The sequence below is a fragment of the Pipistrellus hanaki genome, assembly GCF_964339955.1.
Source record: "Pipistrellus hanaki genome assembly, chromosome: 20".
In the NCBI taxonomy this organism is placed as follows: Eukaryota; Metazoa; Chordata; class Mammalia; order Chiroptera; family Vespertilionidae; genus Pipistrellus; species Pipistrellus hanaki.
This window is the reverse complement of record NC_140522.1, coordinates 4,027,962-4,046,521: the sequence shown is the minus strand read 5'-3', so window position 1 is coordinate 4,046,521 and position 18,560 is coordinate 4,027,962. Positions and strand designations below refer to the sequence as shown.

Below are 18,560 nucleotides of genomic sequence, written 5' to 3'. Positions count from 1 at the left end.
CTTCCCTGTCACCTGCACCATGGCTCTCCATGTACCGGATAAATAACACAGGAATCCCAAATGTCAGTCTGAACAAAGCCTTCTGAATGCGCTTGTTCAAAATCTAGCCCACCGCTCCATTAGGCAAAAGGAAACAGATAAACTGGGAGCATTTGGTATGAAAGGAAAAACACTACTTCAGCTCCTAAAAAAATACAAAAATACAAAAATGGTCCAACATGTGATTTTTGTTTCTTAAATGCCAAATATAGCTCACTGGAGTTGGTACCTCCTGTACTTTCCAGGCTGTTCGGCGACTGCGCAGCGAGTTAAAAAACAAAGCCAACGCAAACAGGTCTGCCACCCACCCTTTTTCCCTGAGAGATGGAAACAGTAACCGCGTATGGAGCACCTGGCAAAGGTCAGCATGGGGAGCCCAAAGGACACTGCTTTTTCATTCATTTTATTAAAGAACATGTTTGAGCTCAGAATCGAAGGCCAGATAAAGAGCTTCACTAATAAAAAAAAGCTAAAGGAGTTCATCAACACCAAACCAGAATTATATGAATTGCTGAAGGGGGTTCTTTCAGAAGAGAAAGTAAATAAAGATAAAAATTATGAACAACAAATACATAACTATCAACAAGTGAATCTAAAAACCAAGGAAATTAAAAAAAAAATCTGATGAACAATATTAACTGTTGAATATAATAGAATCAGAGTTATGGAAGGGGAGTGAACTGACGATTCTTGGGGAAAAGGGGAGAGGGGGATGTGGGAAGAGACTGAACATAAAGTGTGCACCTATGGATGAGGACATTGGGGGGTAGGGAAAGGGCAGAGGGTGGGGTGGGAACCTGGTGGAGGAGAGCAATGGTGGGGGGGGGGGGGGGAAGGACCATTTGTAATAACATAAACAATAAAAATTTATTAAAATAAAATAAAATAAATAAAGAACGTGTTTGAGGATTTAGAGGATTTAGGGAGGAAGGGAGTGAGGGAGAGAGAATTGGGGAATTATTGGTTTTGGTAAAATAATAATAATAATAATAATAATAATAATAATAATAAAAAGATAGGTTGGTGGTGTTCTAATCCTGCTCTGGAGACGCCCACGTGCCTCAGTGGCCATGGACTCCCCCCCACACCCTCCCATCACCCAGAGAACCCCCCCTTTTTGTCTCTCCCTATTTTATGCACCCAACTTCTGAAAACATTCTTGGAACAAAAGTGCCCGTGACTTTTTTTTTTAAAAAGTCTGAAAATCACCAAGAAGGACCAACCAACGTTCAATGGGCAATATGGACGCGACCCCCTCGTAACACAATAAAAAGCAGCATTGGCTATGAAAAAGGAAGTGGTTTTAGAAAGCGGGAAGACGCGAAGAAGCAGGAGAGGCGAGTATCTGCAGCTGCTTCATCGCCACGAGCAAGTGTTTCTCTTGCTTCTGGTCGCAGACGTGTTGGGCCTGTTACCATGTTTCCCCGAAAATAAGACATCCTCCGAAAATAAGACCTACTTACAGGTTTCCTTCTGAGAGAAATATAAGGCACCTCCCCCCCGAAAATAAGCCCGCCCCCCCTCCAGGCTCTGTCTCAGAATGCTATTGCTAAACGTGAGAGATTTGGTCCACTGATTCTGAAAGAAACGGAGTCCCAAGAAATTCACCAGGAAATTCAGGAATTGGATTGTTAGGATGATGTTCCAGAAGACGATGACATGATTGTCATGGAATAAATGAGTAAATTCTTGATACTGTAGGATTCACAGTTTGTCTGGTTTGTGTTGACAACAACCGTACTGCCGTACCGTACACAGGCAATAAGTTTCCTTTCTTTTCATTTAACAATAAATGTGTACCGTATTCTTCTTCATGGAAAAATAAGACATGCCCTGACAATAAGACCTAGCGCATCTTTGGGAGCAAAAATTAATATAAGACACTGTCTTATTTTCGGGGAAACGGGGTATTTGTTCAGGGAGGAGACGCGGAGGATCACCTCTTTGAACTTGGCTTTGGCAGGCGGACAATGGGTGGCCTTAGCCAGGGACTGGCCGGGAGCCCAAAGCCAACAGCGGTGCGAGGGCCCAGATCTCGGTAAGTTTGTGTAGGTGGGTGGGAGGGGGCCTGCAAGACCAGCCTGGGGTACAGCGCAGACCTCACCTACTCCATGGAGACTTACAGAAAAACGCTAGTCCTTCCCCAAGGACCGTTCTGATTCTTAGCATCCATCTCCTCCCAGGCCTCCACTTCCAAACCAGCGAATGGCAGCAGAAATCAGAAACCAGCCCTGGCTGGTTTAGATAGACGCTCCGTGGATAGAGCGTCGTCGGCCTGCAGATGGAAGGGTCCCCCCGGGGTTCGATTCCGGTCGAGGGCCCAGGCCAGGGCTGTGGGCTGGATCCCTGGTAGGGAGCTTGGAAGAGGCAGCCAACCAATGATTCTCTCTCATCACTGATGTTTCTATCTCTCTCTCTCTCTCCTCCCTTCCTCTCTGAAATCAATACAAATTTTTTTTTTTTTAATCAGAAATTAGTGTTTCACCTACAGTAATTCAGGAAACGTCATTTTCTAAAGAGATCAGACTATGAAAAACGCCCACCCACGGCTTTGTTTTCTCTCATGAAACAGCTATGGATCCAAAAGCCTCTTTGCCAATGACCTGGGCCAGGGGTCGGCAAACTCATGAGCCCACAGAGCCAACGATCCACAGGACAACTATTGACATGTCTTTGGAGAGCCACGTTTTTTAAACTTCAACGTCTTCTAACGCCACTTCTTCCACATAGACTCGCCCAGGCCAAGTGGATTTTGTGGAAGAGCCACACTCAAGAGGCCCAAGAGCCACATGTGGCTCGCGAGCCGCAGTTTGCCGACCACGGAACTTGGGCCATGACTCACGGAGATGACAAGGATGGACCAACTTCTTCACCCCCCCCCTCTCTCTCTGTCTTCAGCACACAGTAGGACAGGCTGAGGTTGCGACAGAGCAGGGCCCTGTGGCTCCAAATAACCTAAGAATCTAGAACATTTTTTTTTTTTTTGCCTTTTCAAAATGTTTGTGTAGCCAGTAAGAGGGTGGGTGATTTTCCCATTTGCCGAATGTCGTACAACGTAGAAATCACAGAGAAATGTAATTGAGACTCTCCCCATTAAGACTCATTAACTTAAAAATATCAAGGCCAGAGGGAAAAAAAAACATGCATTAGCATGTTCATGTTGAAAGCACAACTGTATTACTCCATCCTGATTAAAAACAAAAACAAAAACAACCCTTTCCATTTGGTTAAAAAACAACTGACGACTAAACAATTTTAACTACTTTATATCAGTAACACTTCGCTCCTAATAGTAGTGAATACTCTTCTGAAGGTTTAGAAATTAAAAAGCTACCTTGTTCCAGACACGGAAAAACCAAATACGACGGTCATGCATATACTGATTAAACTTCGATCCTTTAATTTTTTTCACTATGTAGTTAAGATATGAAGAACTAAATTCTAGGTTCTTCCCCATGATAACACGAGGGCGACAGAAAAGCAATTCTACAACAGAAGGCTGATCCAATATTGATGCCTGTAGGATCCGTAGTGACTTCCGGTCGTCTACACACAAGACTGCGTACGTGCAGACGTTTCTATGCTATTTTTCTGGGCTTACAGACAAACCAGGAGAAGTTCAGTCACTTATCTTCTCAAACCAGATAACATATGAGAGCTGTGCACAAATTATTCATAGAGATGTTAATTTGCTCAAAGGAGATCTAATATAAATCATCGATAGGCACAACACGTGACTCCCAGCAAGCTTCCAAAAATGTCTTCTTGCAGCGAAATTCACATTTGAAATAAATTAGTAAATGGGCTGGAAGTTTCTATCCTTTTTACAACAAGGGAAGGAATAAATAAAATTGAATGCGTCTGTAACGGGTTTCGAAATTCTCTGCCTTCCACAAAATGTCAACTGAGTATAGAAGTCATTCCTTTAAAAATACGTACATTTTGTTCATGGAATATTTATGTCCTATGGGTCACTATGAAATACACGGTGCAGGCGAGAGTCATCACAGTTGTCATTGTTTTATATATAACATTTGTTTGCTGATAATAAAAGTGATCTCCCCAAAGAGAACAAATACATTGGTGTATTTCTTTTTTCTGTTCTTTAAACAAAAATAAAGTCCCTCTCTGACACATATACAGTCTTAAAACCTAAAGGTTTGGGTTTTTTTTATTAAGTTATTTATTTCTACATTGCTGTCTAACCATCATGTAGTCAGGGGAGATGCAATTCACAGTTAATACCACCTGAGGGCGCTCCTAAAATTGTGAAACAACTTGCAGAATCAAATTGTTCATGACTGGGATGCAGGGGACCTCGTTCTACTTGAGGTTCAAGGCCTCCGTAGTGGCTAAAAAACATGCTTCAGAAACCACGGGTCTCTTCATAAAATCTGAGGTGAAGACAAATGGGCATAATTCTGATTACTGCATCGTCTCTGGGCCTCGTCCTTGCAACCGAAGTTGAGGTTCTACAGGAGGAGGAACAGAACTAGGTCGCTTTCCAACGAAAGCCTTTAAAAATGACCAATGAAGCCCTAGCCGGCTTGGCTCAGTGGATAGAGCATCAGCCTGTGGACTGAAGGGTCCCAGGTTCGATTCCGGCCAAGGGCACATGCCTGGATTGCGGGCTTAATCCCCAGTATGGGGCGTGCAGGAGGCAGCCAATCCATGATTCTCTCTCATCATGGATGTTTCTCTCTCTCTCTCTCTCTCTCTCTCCTTCTCCCTTCCTCTCTGAAATCAATAAATATATGATAAAAAAAAAGACCAATGAACCAAACTCATACAACTATCCTTCCAGAATCCATCTTTACATCCACCAATAAAAAGTCCGCATCTCTGCAAAGAACACGAGACGTTCAAGAATAACTTCACATACATGCGTGATTTACAAGTTGGTCAGAAAAGGTCTGTGTGAACGAAGGGACGGCACTTCAGCTCAAGAAAACAAGTCAACCGCGGGCCCCTTACCTGCTTCCTGCGAATTCAGCACTTCTAAGGCATGCATCATGGCACTTGCAAAGACATTGGCATCCTCTTTACTGCCAAAGTTGAGACCGTACACCTGTCTAGCGTCTCGCCACTGGTGGAAGGTCTGTGTAGCTTGATTGTACTTCAACCCTTTAGGAATGGCACAGTTGATCACCACCTGAAAGACAGTAATTCTTTATTTAGAGTCAAGCTGACACATGGCAACACCCACCAAGTCAAAAATCCTGATTGAAGCAGTATTCACTCCTTCACCCTTAGCGCTGTGGCACCGCTTCTGACCACCAGGGGGGCAGCTTTTGTGTCGAGCGTCTGCCCCCTGGTGGTCAACACACATCATAGCAACCAGTCATTCCACCATCTACCATTCCGTCAATTAGCATATTAGACTTTTATTGTATAGGATTTCCATTCTCCGTGTATTTTACACCCCATAAAGCACTATTTTTAGTTTTGTACAGTCCATACGATCAACACTTATATGCTTTCTGGTGCTTTTTAAGTCCTCTGCCCTCCTCAAGCTTCTGTTGGGACCTTTTTTTTGAACTTGAAGAATTTCTTCCACTGTAGATCTGGTGAGAAAGTCTTTCCATTTTTCCTTCTGTCAGGAAGTATCTTTATTTCACCCTCATTTTTTTTTTTTTAAAAAGAAATATTTTATTGTTTTTTTTTTGTTTTTTTTTTTTTAGAGAGAGGAAGGGAGAGGGATAGAAAGTCAGAAACATCGATGAGAGAGAAACATCGACCAGCTGCCTCCTGCACAGTCCCCACTGTGGATGTGCTCGCAACCGAGATACATGATGCCCTTGACGAGAATCGAACCAGGGACCCCCTCAGTCCACAGGCTGACACTCTATCCACTGAGCCAAACTGGTTTCGGCTCACCCTCATTTTTTGAAGAATATTTGTGTTAGGTAGGAAATGTTACGTGGTCACTCACTTCCTTACAGTCATTTGAAGCTCCCTGCCTCCCAGCGCTGGATTGGATTCTATGGAGAAGTCAGCTGACCGTTGACGGTTGCCACTTGAAAGGTATCGGATGTCCAAGGACAGCTGGAGAGTTTCTCCTTGGATTTCGTTTACAATTTCAACACGATGGGGTTTCTACAGGGTTTTCTTGATACTGATTCCATCCCTTTTGAAAATGCGTGTTCATTCTCTCCTCAGTCCCTGACCTGCCCCCGTCTCCCCTCTCCTCGGGGACTGACTGCACAGACTCTACACACTTTCTCACTGTATTTCCTTATGTCTCCCCTACACTCCTCGTGGATTACATATTTCTCTCTGATTATCTTAGCTTCAGGCTGAATTTTTTTTTTCCTGACCTCTATTTCGGTTTACTAATTCTTTTTAGCTATTCCTAATGGGTTGTTAAAAAAAAAAAAAACACACACACACAAAAAAAAACACCATCTCTGAGTTAACAGCAGTTATTTTATATTTTGATTTATTGATTTATTATTTTTTAGAAAATATATATTTTATTGATTTTTTTTTTACAGAGAGGAAGAGAGAAGGATAGAGACATAGAAACATAGATGAGAGAGAGACATCGATCAGCCGCCTCTTGCACACCCTCCACCGGGGATGTGCCCGCAACCAAGGTACATGCCCTTGACCGGAATCGAACCTGGGACCTTTCAGTCCACAGGCCAACGCTCTATCCACTGAGCCAAACCGGTTTCAGCTGATTTTTTTTTTTTTTTAAATCTTTATTGTTGAAAGTATTATATGTCCCCTTTGTTCCCCCTGCATCTGTTCCAACCCATCCCAGCCCCAGGCCTTAAATTTCCATTTTGTTCTTTTTTTTTTTTTTCAAGGATCTAGTTCTCTGCTGAAATCCTCAATCTGTCTTGTATTTCCTTGAATGTACTAAGCGCCGTTATTTTACAGTCACTTCCTGATCGTTCCATTAACTAGATCCCAGGGGCCTGTCTGTCTGTTGCTGTTCCTTTCTCCTCTCCCCTCGTGTGCCTGGGTATTCTGACTGAGTGCCAGACACTGCATGTGGACAATTTTAAGGAAATGTTGATGCCTACGATGATGATATTTTCCCCAAAACCCTCCCGGGGAAAATGTACATTGGCTTCTGGCAAACAGCTAGGGTAGTGGACAGTCTTAAATCACCTTCATCCAGAAGTAACGGAAATGATGGTGGCGGGGCTAAGAGGGCCGGTCTAATTCTGGGTCAAACTTCTCCCCAACATATGGGAGGGACTCTGGGTCCCAAACCATTCCGTCTCCCTTCCTCTCATGGCCTGTGAGGCTAACCTCCCTCATTCGCAGGGCCTCACTCCATGCCGGCTCTCCTAGTCCCCTGACTCGGCCCCAAACCTGCTTAGTTTCTCAGTCTCCTCTTTCAAAACTGACACAAGGTGCCCTGACTGGTGATGGGCATAAAGCTATTCGAAATATCTTCCCCTAACTTACTTTCTCAGTATATCTACATCTCTTTTCCAATCCTAATATTGTTTATTTATAACTTTTGTTTTTTCCTGCTTGATGCTGCCAATTTTTCTGTTCAGTAGGGCAGCTTCTGTGTTAACAAGTTCTATTTATTCTTAGTGTTTCCTTCTGCTTCCCCCTTAAGCTCATTATATGTCATTAGGATTTTGCCCAGCGAAGGACAGCTTAGACATCCCACAGGTTCCTATATATAAGATCTTGTCACTCAGGGCTAAGCGACTTTCTTTCTAAACATTTTCTAATCTTCAGAATGCTTTCGTATGAGTGTTGCGGATTATTTAGAAGTGTTTCCAAATTTACAAACATTTTTAAAAACACTCTATTTGTCAAAAACTATAAAGTCACCGAACAGCTTACTTATCTTATGGATAAAGATCTCAATGTTTTCGCCCTAATCGGTTTGGCTCAGTAGATAGAGCGTTGGCCTGCGGACTCAAGGGTTCCAGGTTCGATTCCAGTCAAGGGCATGTACCTTGGTTGCGGGCACATCCCCAGTAGCAGGGTATGCCAGGAGGCAGCTGATCAATGTTTCTCTCTCATCGATGTTTCTAACTCTCTCTCCCCCTTCCTCTCTGTAAAAAAATCAATAAAATATATTTTAAAAAAACAAACTCAATGTTTTCATTTGGAAATTGCCTGCCTTGTGCAGGCGTCTTTATAATTATTATTTTTTTTAATATATTTTATTGATTTTTTTTTTTACAGAGAGGAAGGGAGAGGGATAGAGAGTCAGAAACATCGATGATGAGAGAGAAACATCGATCAGCTGCCTCTTGCACACTTCCCACCCGGGACCTTTCAGTCCACAGGCAGACGCTCTATCCACTGAGCCACACCGGCTTCGGCTTTATAATTATTTTTAAACTAGAAGCCCAGCGCGTGAAATCGCGCAGCCCCCGCCCACCCGTGCCGGTCTTTGGTCCTTCCAAAAATCGGGACTTTTTTTTAAAACGCCGTGAGACGCGGGACCAATGGTTAAAAAGTGGGACTGCCCCGCCAAAAGCGGGACGTCTGGTCATCTTAGATAAGACGGCCTGGGGATCGCCGCCGGCCGGGCGCTCACCTGGTGATCCTGGATCTTCCTGCCCACCACGCGGAAGGTGTTGTTGCCCGTGTGGTGGTAGATGTGGACTCGGCTGAACCCCGTGGAGCCGCCGGCCGGCACCCACTTCTTATTGGCATCGTCGTAAACCATCACAGCCGCGCGTGCCTGGCAGATACTCTGTTCGCTGTTAGGACGAGCAGAGGGGAAAGAAAAAGAGCAAACATGAGACGTTTAAAATACAGTGGTGCCTCACACAACGAACTTAATTTGTTCCAGGAGCAAGTTTGTTATGCGAAAAGTTCGTTATGTGAAAAGCGTTTTCCCATAACAATACATGTTAAAAAAATAATTCGTTCTGTAGCATAAAATATGCTAAGATGACATAAATAAAAATATGCTAAGATGACATATTTTTATTTAGATACATCTAAAAACATAATTTTTTTAAAAAAAAACACACATTTTTTTAATTTTAAGGCAGACTAAGTAGAGTCTACCGAACCTTGCACATCTTCATCCATTTTCTGCTTTTTGGCCAATGGTTTCATGAAAAACCTGCCCAAAGTTCGCTGTGCGAGGCGTTCGTTATGCGAGGCACCACTGTAGGCTCCGTGGCCCACAGCGCCGTATGAATCGGAGCTGGCCGACTCGCAGTCCCTCCACCATTAGGTGCTAGAAACCACAAGGGAACAATGGCTCGGTCCCTTTCCCTTCCTCTCGGTAAAAAAATCAATGAAATACATATTGTTTTAAAAATTAAAATAGAAAGAAATAAACTATGGCATCCGAAGGCTGGAGAGAGGTGGCTGTTTAAAAATATAACGACCACAACACGTGGCATTACAATTCTGTGACTTGGTCCAGTAACTCATTCCTGACTACAATCGAATTTCCTGAACGGGTTTCATCGCCAAATTCTATTTCCTCCGGTACCCAGCGGAGGGAAGCGTCCTGGCGGTCAAGCACATTTTGAGGACGGCTCGGCTATTCCGGGAGGTGCCATGTATCGAGGTCGCAATCAAGGCGAGACTTTGGAAATAGCAACTTCCTTTCAAAGCCGTCACTCACTGATCGTTACCTGTCAAAGCTTTAAACACTCATTCAGTGCCTGACTCCATCAAATGCAATCCTACCTATCGAGACCTGGATCCAACATCAAGGCTGTGCTGGTAACTGTGCCATTGAAACATCCTACAGACGCACACCATGTGGGTATACAGAACTTCTATGAAAGGAAGTGAATGTTCCAGCAAGTTCCTAATAAAGGTGGGGTCTCTAAAAAAAAACTGTGGGACAGCCAAAGCCGGTGTGGCTCAGTGGATAGAGCGTCGGCCTGCGGACTGAAGGGTCCCGGGTTCGATTCCGGTCAAGGGCATGTACCTTGGTTGCAGGCACATCCCCAGGGGGGGTGTTTAGGGGGCAGCTGATCGATGATTCTCTCTCGTCAATGTTTCTGGCTCTCTATCCCTCTCTCTTCCTTTCTGTAAAAAGTCAATAAAATATATATTTTTAAAAATAATTTATTTAAAAAAAATTTTTTTAAATAAATAAATAAACTGTGGGACAAATATAAAAAGGAGGTCTAACGTTCTCTCTCAGGCCTCACGTTCTCTCTCCGCGTTACAGAAGCCAACGCTGAAACTTTGGAGCTAAGAGACGGGCATCACTTTAGGAAAGAAAAAAAAATAATAACGTGGGTTTCTCATCCCCGGGCGAACAGGAAAAGCAGCTTTAGGATGAACACGGACGGTGTAAAGCAGGCGAACGCAGGCAAAGGTCTGTGTCCCTTTTAAGGGCATCAAACCTGAACGAGTTCCGTTAACCCACCGCCGCTATGGCCAGTACAGGTCCCATGAGATACGGGGGCTTCTGCTATCAGGCACGTTTACGAAATACTAACTAGCTTTTCTCCTTTTCTATTTCGTGAAAAACAAAACAAAACAAAACAAAACAAAAAAAGCTTGTAAATAAGAAGGAAGCGGAAAGCCGCTGGCTAGTAACAAGGAGGTGCTGTCACGGCGCACAGAGGGAGGGACGCAGGGAAACACTGTGAATGTCGCTGACAAACAACAGACACAAACAACGGCAGCACACACGCTTGTCCGCGAGGCAAGACCATCTGGGAGGCAGGCGTTCCAAATGTGTAGGAAGGCAAAGTCTCCCATGGAGACCACACAGTTACCTATCACTCAAGTTTCTAAGAAATACGAAATGGCTTTAATAATAATAATCATCATCATCATCATCATCATCATCATCTACATTAATACAAGAGTAACAGGCTAAATGGCCGTACCTCCGCGACGCCCACCAGCCAATCAGGAGTGAGTATGCTAATTAACCCAGCAAAGAGGGAGGGTTCATTTGCACACACAGGCACCGAGCAGCCAGGGGCTGGGTGAGACACCTGCGTTGTTGTGACCACGCAGGCATTTTGCCCCACCCCAGCTGCTCCAGCGCTTCTGGACAGCATAATAAATGCATCAGGGTCGAAACCGGTTTGGCTCAGTGGTAGAGTGTCGGTCTGTGGACTGAAGGGTTCCGGGTTCGATTCCGGTCAAGGGCATTTACATTGGTTGCGGGCACATCCCCAGTAGGGGGTGTGCAGGAGGCAGCTGGTCGATGTTTCTCTCTCACTGACGTTTCTAGCTCTCTATCTCTCTCCCTTCCTCTCTGTAAAAAATCAATAAAATATATTTTAAAAAAGAAAAAGAAATAAATAAATGAAAATAAGTGCATCAGGGTAAATAAGTTGTGTGTGTGTGTGTGTGTGTGTGTGTGGTTAGATATGTGATAAAGCAAGAATCGTCAGGCAAAACCGGTTTGGCTCAGTGGACAGAGCGTCGGCCTGCGGATTGAGGGGTCCTGGGTTTGATTCCGGCCAAGGGCATGTACCTTGGTTGCGGGCACATCCCCAGTCGGGGGTGTGCAGGAGGCAGCTGATGGATGTTTCTCTCTCATCGATGTTTCTAACTCTCTGTCTCTCTCCCTTCCTCTCTGTAAAAAAAAAAAAAAAAAATCAATAAAATATATATTTTTTAATGAATCTTCAATTGTTAATACAGAATCAAGGCTGTGACTGTACAGATTTTTAGTGAATACAGCTTCCCACGGTCCTCCCGTGTTAAATTTTTCACCATTAACTGTCGGGAGTAGGATGGGGAGGTGAACTCCCGAGCAGCCTTCCCTCCACAAAGGAGCTAATTTATTCCCCGACTTCCCACCCGGGACAGGAACGTTGTAACCTCACACACGCGCTCACAGCTCCGTGAACGAGAAGACGAAAGACGGGCAAAGCGTGTTCTGTTCCCCCGCACTCACTCCGATCCGCGCCCGCGGGTTTTCGGCTGAACGGGCGGGAGACGATGCGTGGCTGAGCGTGACCGTGTGTACGGGGCGGAGGGAGGAATCCCTCCCCATCCCCTCCCGCCGCTTAGCAGCACACCCACCGCCACCGGGACCGGTCCCGCGCACAGTGTGCAGCCGAAATCTGTTCCAAAGTTCCCACTGGCGTCTCCCACGCGCCAAACCCACCTAGACAGCTGCCTCGTAAGCGTTTCTAACCCGAGATCACAAACCGGCCTCAACATGCAATCTAGCCGAAACCGGTGTGGCTCAGTGGTTAGAGCGTCGGCCTGCGGACTGAAAGGTCCCAGGTTCGATTCCGGTCAAGGGCATGTGCCTTGGTGGCGGGCACATCCCCAGTCGGGCGTGTGCAGGAGGCAGCTGACCGATGATTCTCTCTCATGGGTGTTTCTAATTCTCTATCCCTCTCCCTTCCTCTCTGTAAAAAAAATCGATAAAGCCGAAACCGGTGTGGCTCAGTGGACAGAGCATCGGCCTGCGGACTGAAAGGTCCCAGGTTCGATTCCGGTCAAGGGCATGGACCTTGGTTGCGGGCACATCCCCAGTAAGGGGGTGTGCAAGAGGCAGCTGATCGATGATTCTCTCTCATCTGTGTTTCTAGCTCTCTATCCCTCTCCCTTCCTCTCTGTAAAAAAATCAATAATATATATATATATATATATATATATATATATATATATATATATATAATTTTTTTTTTTTTTTTAAAGTTGAGACACCTACGCATGTGAGACTCAGGTACACTGGATACCGAGCGAAACCACGCTCATTACCAACGGAGGCTGCTCCTGCTTTAAAAATAGCCGCTGGCGGGAAAACAAGCCTGGTTTTCCCATCATCCCGAGGGAAACCCATCATTTTCCGAGAGCGTTTCTTGGACGTGCGTGCTTCCTGGCCAGATTATTTATATCGCCTGGCAGCGACGGTCCACGCTCGACGGCTGCCAGCTCCCGCTCAGAGCGACGCTATGAGGTGGTGAGATTCTGCCCTGCGAGAAAAACAGCCTGTCCGTTCCCGCTGGGGCAGCGCGGCTCTCGCCGCCTCTTTTCCCAAATATAGTTCGTCCAACCGGGCCGGGAACACCAGGTCCCCCTCGGCACAAACCAGCCCCAACCAATCCTAAGAACCAGACCAACCGTCGGCAAACTCATTCGTCAGCAGAGCCAAATATCAACAGGACGACAATTGGGATTTCCTCGGACAGCCACATTTTGTGAACTTAAACGTCGTCTTCTTCTTCTTCTTCTTCTTCTTTTAATACATTTTATTGAATTTTGACAGAGAGGAAGAGAGAGGGATAGAGAGTTAGAAACATCGATCAGCTGCCTCTTGGTTGCGGGCACATCTCCGGTAGGGGGTGTGCAGGAGGCAGCTGGCTGATGTCTCTCTCTCTCATCGATGTTTCTAGCTCTCTCTCTCTCTCCCTTCCTCTCTGTAAAAAAATCCATAAAATATATTTTTTTTTAAAAAAGAGCACGTATGAACAGCGGGCAGTCGGACACGGGAACACGCAGGATGAAAGCGGAGCGGGGTCTCGGAACCGCGCACACGCGGTGTCTGGTGCACGCACTCGGGGCAGTGTGCTGAGAACACGATGATCCAGGGCCCTCGTCGGGAGGGGAAAACCCAGCAGCCTGCTTTTATTCTCCTTATTCTCCGTCCTCAGCCACACGCAAACCTCCCTGCACTCACGGCGATGGGGAAGGTCTTGTACTCCTACCAAATGTTCAGACAAGGTAGAATGGTAATTACTGCCTTTTATTTTATTTTATTTATTTTTTATTTTATTTTTTATTTTTTATTTTTAAAGAAAAGCTGCTTGCCGAGGAAGGCCTCCGTGCTGTGTTTGTTTTTTTTTTAATGTTACCAGCAAAGTGGGGTGATTAGCCAGCTAGGGCCGCTTGCTGGCTGCCACCTGCCGAGTACACCCATTGTTCCCGCAGGGTCTCGGCTGAAACCACTCTCTTTTCAGCCTGCCTTAAGGAGAAGCCGGTGGAACAGCTGCAGAACAAAATACAACGTCAAACGTGGGGAGTGGGGAAAAAAAAAAAAAAAGAAGCGGACAGAGTGTGTGCACGCAGTAAAAGTCGAGGCGAACCCTGGGCTTGGGTGGCTCAATGGTTAGAGCGCCGGCCCTGGAACCGAGGGGGTCAAAGGGCACGTACCTGGGTTGCAGGCTCATTCCCGCACCCTCGCCTCCGGTAGGGGGCATGCTCGAGAGGCAACCAATCAATGATCAGTATCTGTCTGCCTGCCTGTCCGTCCATCCGTACGTCTGTCTGTCTGTCTCTCCTTCCCTCTCTCCCTCCCTCCCTTCTGCTCTCTCTCTCTAAAAAGTAATGGGGGGAAAAATATCCTCGGGTGAGAATAAACCAAAAAAAAAGTTGAGGCGAGGCTAGAAATGCAGAAATATCACATCGCTCCTCGGGCCCACTGCCAGATTCAAAGTCCAAGGGCAGCCGTTCTTAAACGGCTGTAAAAGGGGGTGCGTCCCTGCCATCTTCTGTGGGTTTGCTTTTTGTTTTTCTCTGAATGAGGGCATCTTCGAGCAGCGCACGGGGCCTCTGTTGCTCCGGCGGCATTTGTATCATTAAAATCGACCCCCACGGCCCTGGCCGGTGTGGCTCCGCGGATGGAGCGTCGACCTGAGGACTGATCGGTCCCAGGTTCGATTCCCGGTCAGGGGCACATCGTTAAAATCGACTGTAACGGCCCTGGCTGGTGTGGCTCAGTGGACAGAGCGTCATCAGCCTGCAGACTGAAGGGCCACGGGTTCTATTCTGATCGAGGACACAGGCCCGGGTTGCGGGCTCGATCCCCAGTCGGGGTGTGCAGGAGGCAGCTGATCCATGATTCTCTCCCATCACTGATGTTTCTCTCTCTCTCTCTCTCTCTCTCTCTCTCTCTCTCTCTCTCTCTCTCTCTCTCCTCCCTTCCTCTCTGAAATCAACAAAAAATATAGTTTAAAAGAAAAAGAAAAGAAATACCTAAACGAAGGCAGGACTGCAGAACCATCTCAAGCATGGCGTGCCTGCCCATCTGCTCACCGGCTGGCTTAACCTCTCTTCTTTCCAGGGCAGCTGCCGCTCAGCTGGCTCGGGCCCCTCCCTCCTGATCCTATTTCCCGGAGTTAATTCGCATACATCTCCGGGCAGCAGCTGTGTGATGCTAACAGCACGTCTAAAAATACAGGGTCCGGCCAAAACCGGTTTGGCTCAGTGGACAGAGCGTCTGTCTGCGGACTGAAAGGTCCCAGGTTCGATTCCAGTCAAGGGCATGTACCTTGGTTGCGGGCACATCCCCAGTGGGGGGTGTGCAGGAGGCAGCTGGTCGATATTTCTCTCATCGACATTTCTAGCTCTCTATCCCTCTTCCCTCCTCTCTGTGGAAAATCAATAAAATATATTAAAAATAAATTAATAAATAAATAAAATAAAAATAAAAATACAGGGTTCAAAAGCATGTACGCAAGCCTCATCTGCCGGTGAAAAGGAACGGGGCTGAACAACGCACACGCAGCCCAGCTCATGTTCAAGAAGTCATTTAGCAGCAGAAGGCGACGTTCGAATCGATGGGTAATGCGATTCATTAAAAAAAAAAAAAAAAAATGAATAACCATGGTTATGGCTGCACTGTAATTTGGGGAACTATCCTTTTTCTTTTCCTCGAGATACGGGATGCGTGCCACGATAGTTGAAGGGTTCTTTTTACGATGATTTCCCGACGGCTAAAGGGGATAGTCTCTTTGGCTAAAAAATTTAGAAACTACAGTTTTCTCAAGGTCATGACACAGCTCTCGGTCGTCCCACAGCTTTAATGGAGAAAGATTCTTTTCTGGAGCCGCTTAGTTGTCTTTCCTTGGCTGCCCTCCTAAGCCACTTAGCTGCAAAAGTCTCCTGCTACCTTTTATTTTATTTTATTTTTTATTTATAAAATATATATCTTATTGATTTTTTGTTTTTGTTTTTTTACAGAGAGGAAGGGAGAGGGATAGAGAGCTAGAAACATTGATGAGAGAGAAATATCAACCAGCTGGCTCCTGCACACCCACCACTGGGGATGTGCCCGCAACCAAGGCACATACATGCCCTTGACCGGAATCGAACCCAGGGACCCTTCAGTCCGCAGGCCGACGCTCTATCCACTGAGCCAAACTGGCCAGGGCCACATAGAGCTCTTTATCACTGTTCAAGGTACATGCTGAAAAGGTAGCTTATATGCTATTAAAATTATAACGAAGCTATTTAAGAGATGGTCATCTGCAACTTCTACGAAATTATTTTCAATGCTATAGGAAGACTCCAAATTAGAGAAAATCCAGAAAGGCATACCGTCCAATAAATAGCCTTGCTTTTCTTTCTCCAAAGCTGAAGCTTACCACTACCTCTACTATCAAGCTTCCGTTTCAGAAAGGAAGGGAACTGCTATGTTGATGCCTCCACGTTCACCACAGACATGCGCTGGCTACCCACGGGCTAGGCTGAGAGTATGTTTATTAAAAGACAGACACTCGCACGCAGTGTTAAGGGGTCCGTCTGACTCTACCTTGTATTGATCCAACTACAAAACACGATGCAAAGCCTTCTTCCCAGGACTGTCTATTCCGGCTGGAAACTTCTAATAAGCAAATACTTGTGTGGAGGCCAACAGAGATTCTAGGAACAGTGCACACGCAGCGAAATAATAACAACCGTTATTCTGCTAAATGAACGGAGAAACGTAAAAACAGGTCCTTTTTAGGGGTAGGTATAAAAAATACAGGAGTTCCTCGTCTCTTTCCTTTTGGGAAAAAAACAACCACCACCATCTCTTAGGGCAGGGGTCGGCAAACTCATGAGTCATCAGAGCCAAATATCCACGGTCCCAACGATGGAAATCTCTTCGGAGAGCCGGAAACCGACTTCTGCATGTGGGCCGCGAAGTTCCGATCGCCCTGTCCGTGCGCGCCCACACGTGGTATTCTGTGGAAGAGCCACACGCAGGGGTCAGAGAGCCACACGTGGCTCTCGAGCCGCAGTTTGCAGACCCCTGCGCTAAGCCATGAAAGGACAGGGTTCGGACCTGAGCAGCCTGAGCCCGGAACCCTACCACCTGGGTGAATGGACGTACCGTCACTGCATCTGTGCGCTCCACCTTTTAGGTTATATGTATTTTACCCACCATGCATTTGGGGTTTTTTGGGGGGGGGTTTCTGTACTTTTTCAGAAACAGATACTGTCATCCTTCACTCCAGGCCAGGATACAAGGAAGCACTCTCCACACACGGGTTTCTCATCGGAAAAGAAACCAAAAGCAATCCATTAGGCGCGCTGTTTCGGTCACCGCTAATAAATAATTCATATCTTTGCCCGATTTTCTTATTTCCCCTTCTGGGAAGCAGCCCTAAGGAAGGACGGACAGGGAGGAACCTAAATGGCAGACTACCAGGGAAAGGGAGTGAGCAAACACGACATTATTTACATTATTTACAAAACAGACACTGGCAATGTTTACTGAAGGCGTTCGTTGTGAGATGGAGAGATGGCTGTATCACAATCAATAAAATATATATTTTTTAAAAAGGTGTGACCGTGGCTGAGGCTACAAGGAGGCATAGAACCTGGTTTCAGCCGCCTCCACCCCACAGGGAGCCCAGGGGCAGGGGGAGGACAGGCCCGCCCTGGCGTCCACGGGGAATGGCGTTTGAAAACACACGTTGCTTTGTCCCCGATGCCAGCATGCATCCAAAATATGTCACACGAAACCCCACCTGAGCAGCGACTGCATCAACACAGAACTAACTTAAAAAGCGGTTTAAGCCAGAGCCAGTGTGGCTCAGTGGATAGAGCGTCGGCCTGCGGACTCAAGGGTCCCGGGTTCGATTCCGGTCAAGGGCATGTACCTTGGTTGCGGGCACATCCCCAGTGGGGGGGGGGGGGGGGTTGGGGGTGCAGGAGGCAACTGATGCATGTTTCTCTCTCATCGATGTTTCTAGCTCTCTATCCCTCTTCTTTCCTCTCTGTAGAAAAAAATCAACAAAATATATTTTAAAATAATAATAAAGCAGTGTAAGCAGCAGGAAAGCGGGTAGCCAGGCCTTCATTCTCTCAACCCGGGCCCATCCAGTCATCCCTCGAGGTGGAATTCGGGCTACAAGTCCCAGCAGGACCAGAAGTCACCACTTCTTGGACTGGAAGGTCAGCATCCAAGCAGGCTCTGCAGCTACTGGCTGTGGGGAGAGAGACACCCCGTGTATGCCAGCTGGGACCACACACTTTTGGGAAGCTTCTGGCAATAGGACTCAAGAGCTTAATTAATTTTTTAAAATATGATTTTATTGCTTTCAGAGAGGAAGGAAGAGGGAGAGAGAGAGAGACAGACTGAAACATCCATGATGAGAGAGAATCCTTGATCGGCTGCCTCCTGCACGCCCCCCCACCGGGGATCAAGCCCATAACCAAGGCAGGTGCCGTGACCGGGAATCAAACCTGGGACCTTTCAGTCTGCAGGCCGATGCTCTACCCACCGAGCCACACCGGCTAGGGCAAGTCAAGAGCTTTTAAAACTGGCTTTTGTTTCTTCAGAGACCTAATACTATTTCTGGAAATCTAAAGGAAATTAGTCTGCAATTAGGAGGAAAAGAAAAAAACAAAACAGAAAAAACCCTTTGGGT

At 46.2% G+C, this 18,560-nt stretch overlaps 1 protein-coding gene across 4 annotated transcripts in view; it reads right to left on the bottom strand.

The window, feature by feature from the left end:
- The window catches only part of ENAH (ENAH actin regulator), a 70,257-nt gene that overhangs the window by 31,006 nt on the left and 20,691 nt on the right, over window positions 1–18,560 (bottom strand). For all 4 annotated transcript variants that reach the window (XM_084868698.1, XM_084868697.1, XM_084868700.1 and 1 more), the window contains 2 exons: window positions 8,561–8,726; window positions 5,014–5,191 (listed from right to left, as the gene is read on the bottom strand). In XM_084868698.1, the coding sequence (XP_084724824.1) occupies window positions 5,014–5,191; window positions 8,561–8,726 (344 nt within the window). The remainder of the gene's footprint in view (window positions 1–5,013; window positions 5,192–8,560; window positions 8,727–18,560) is intronic.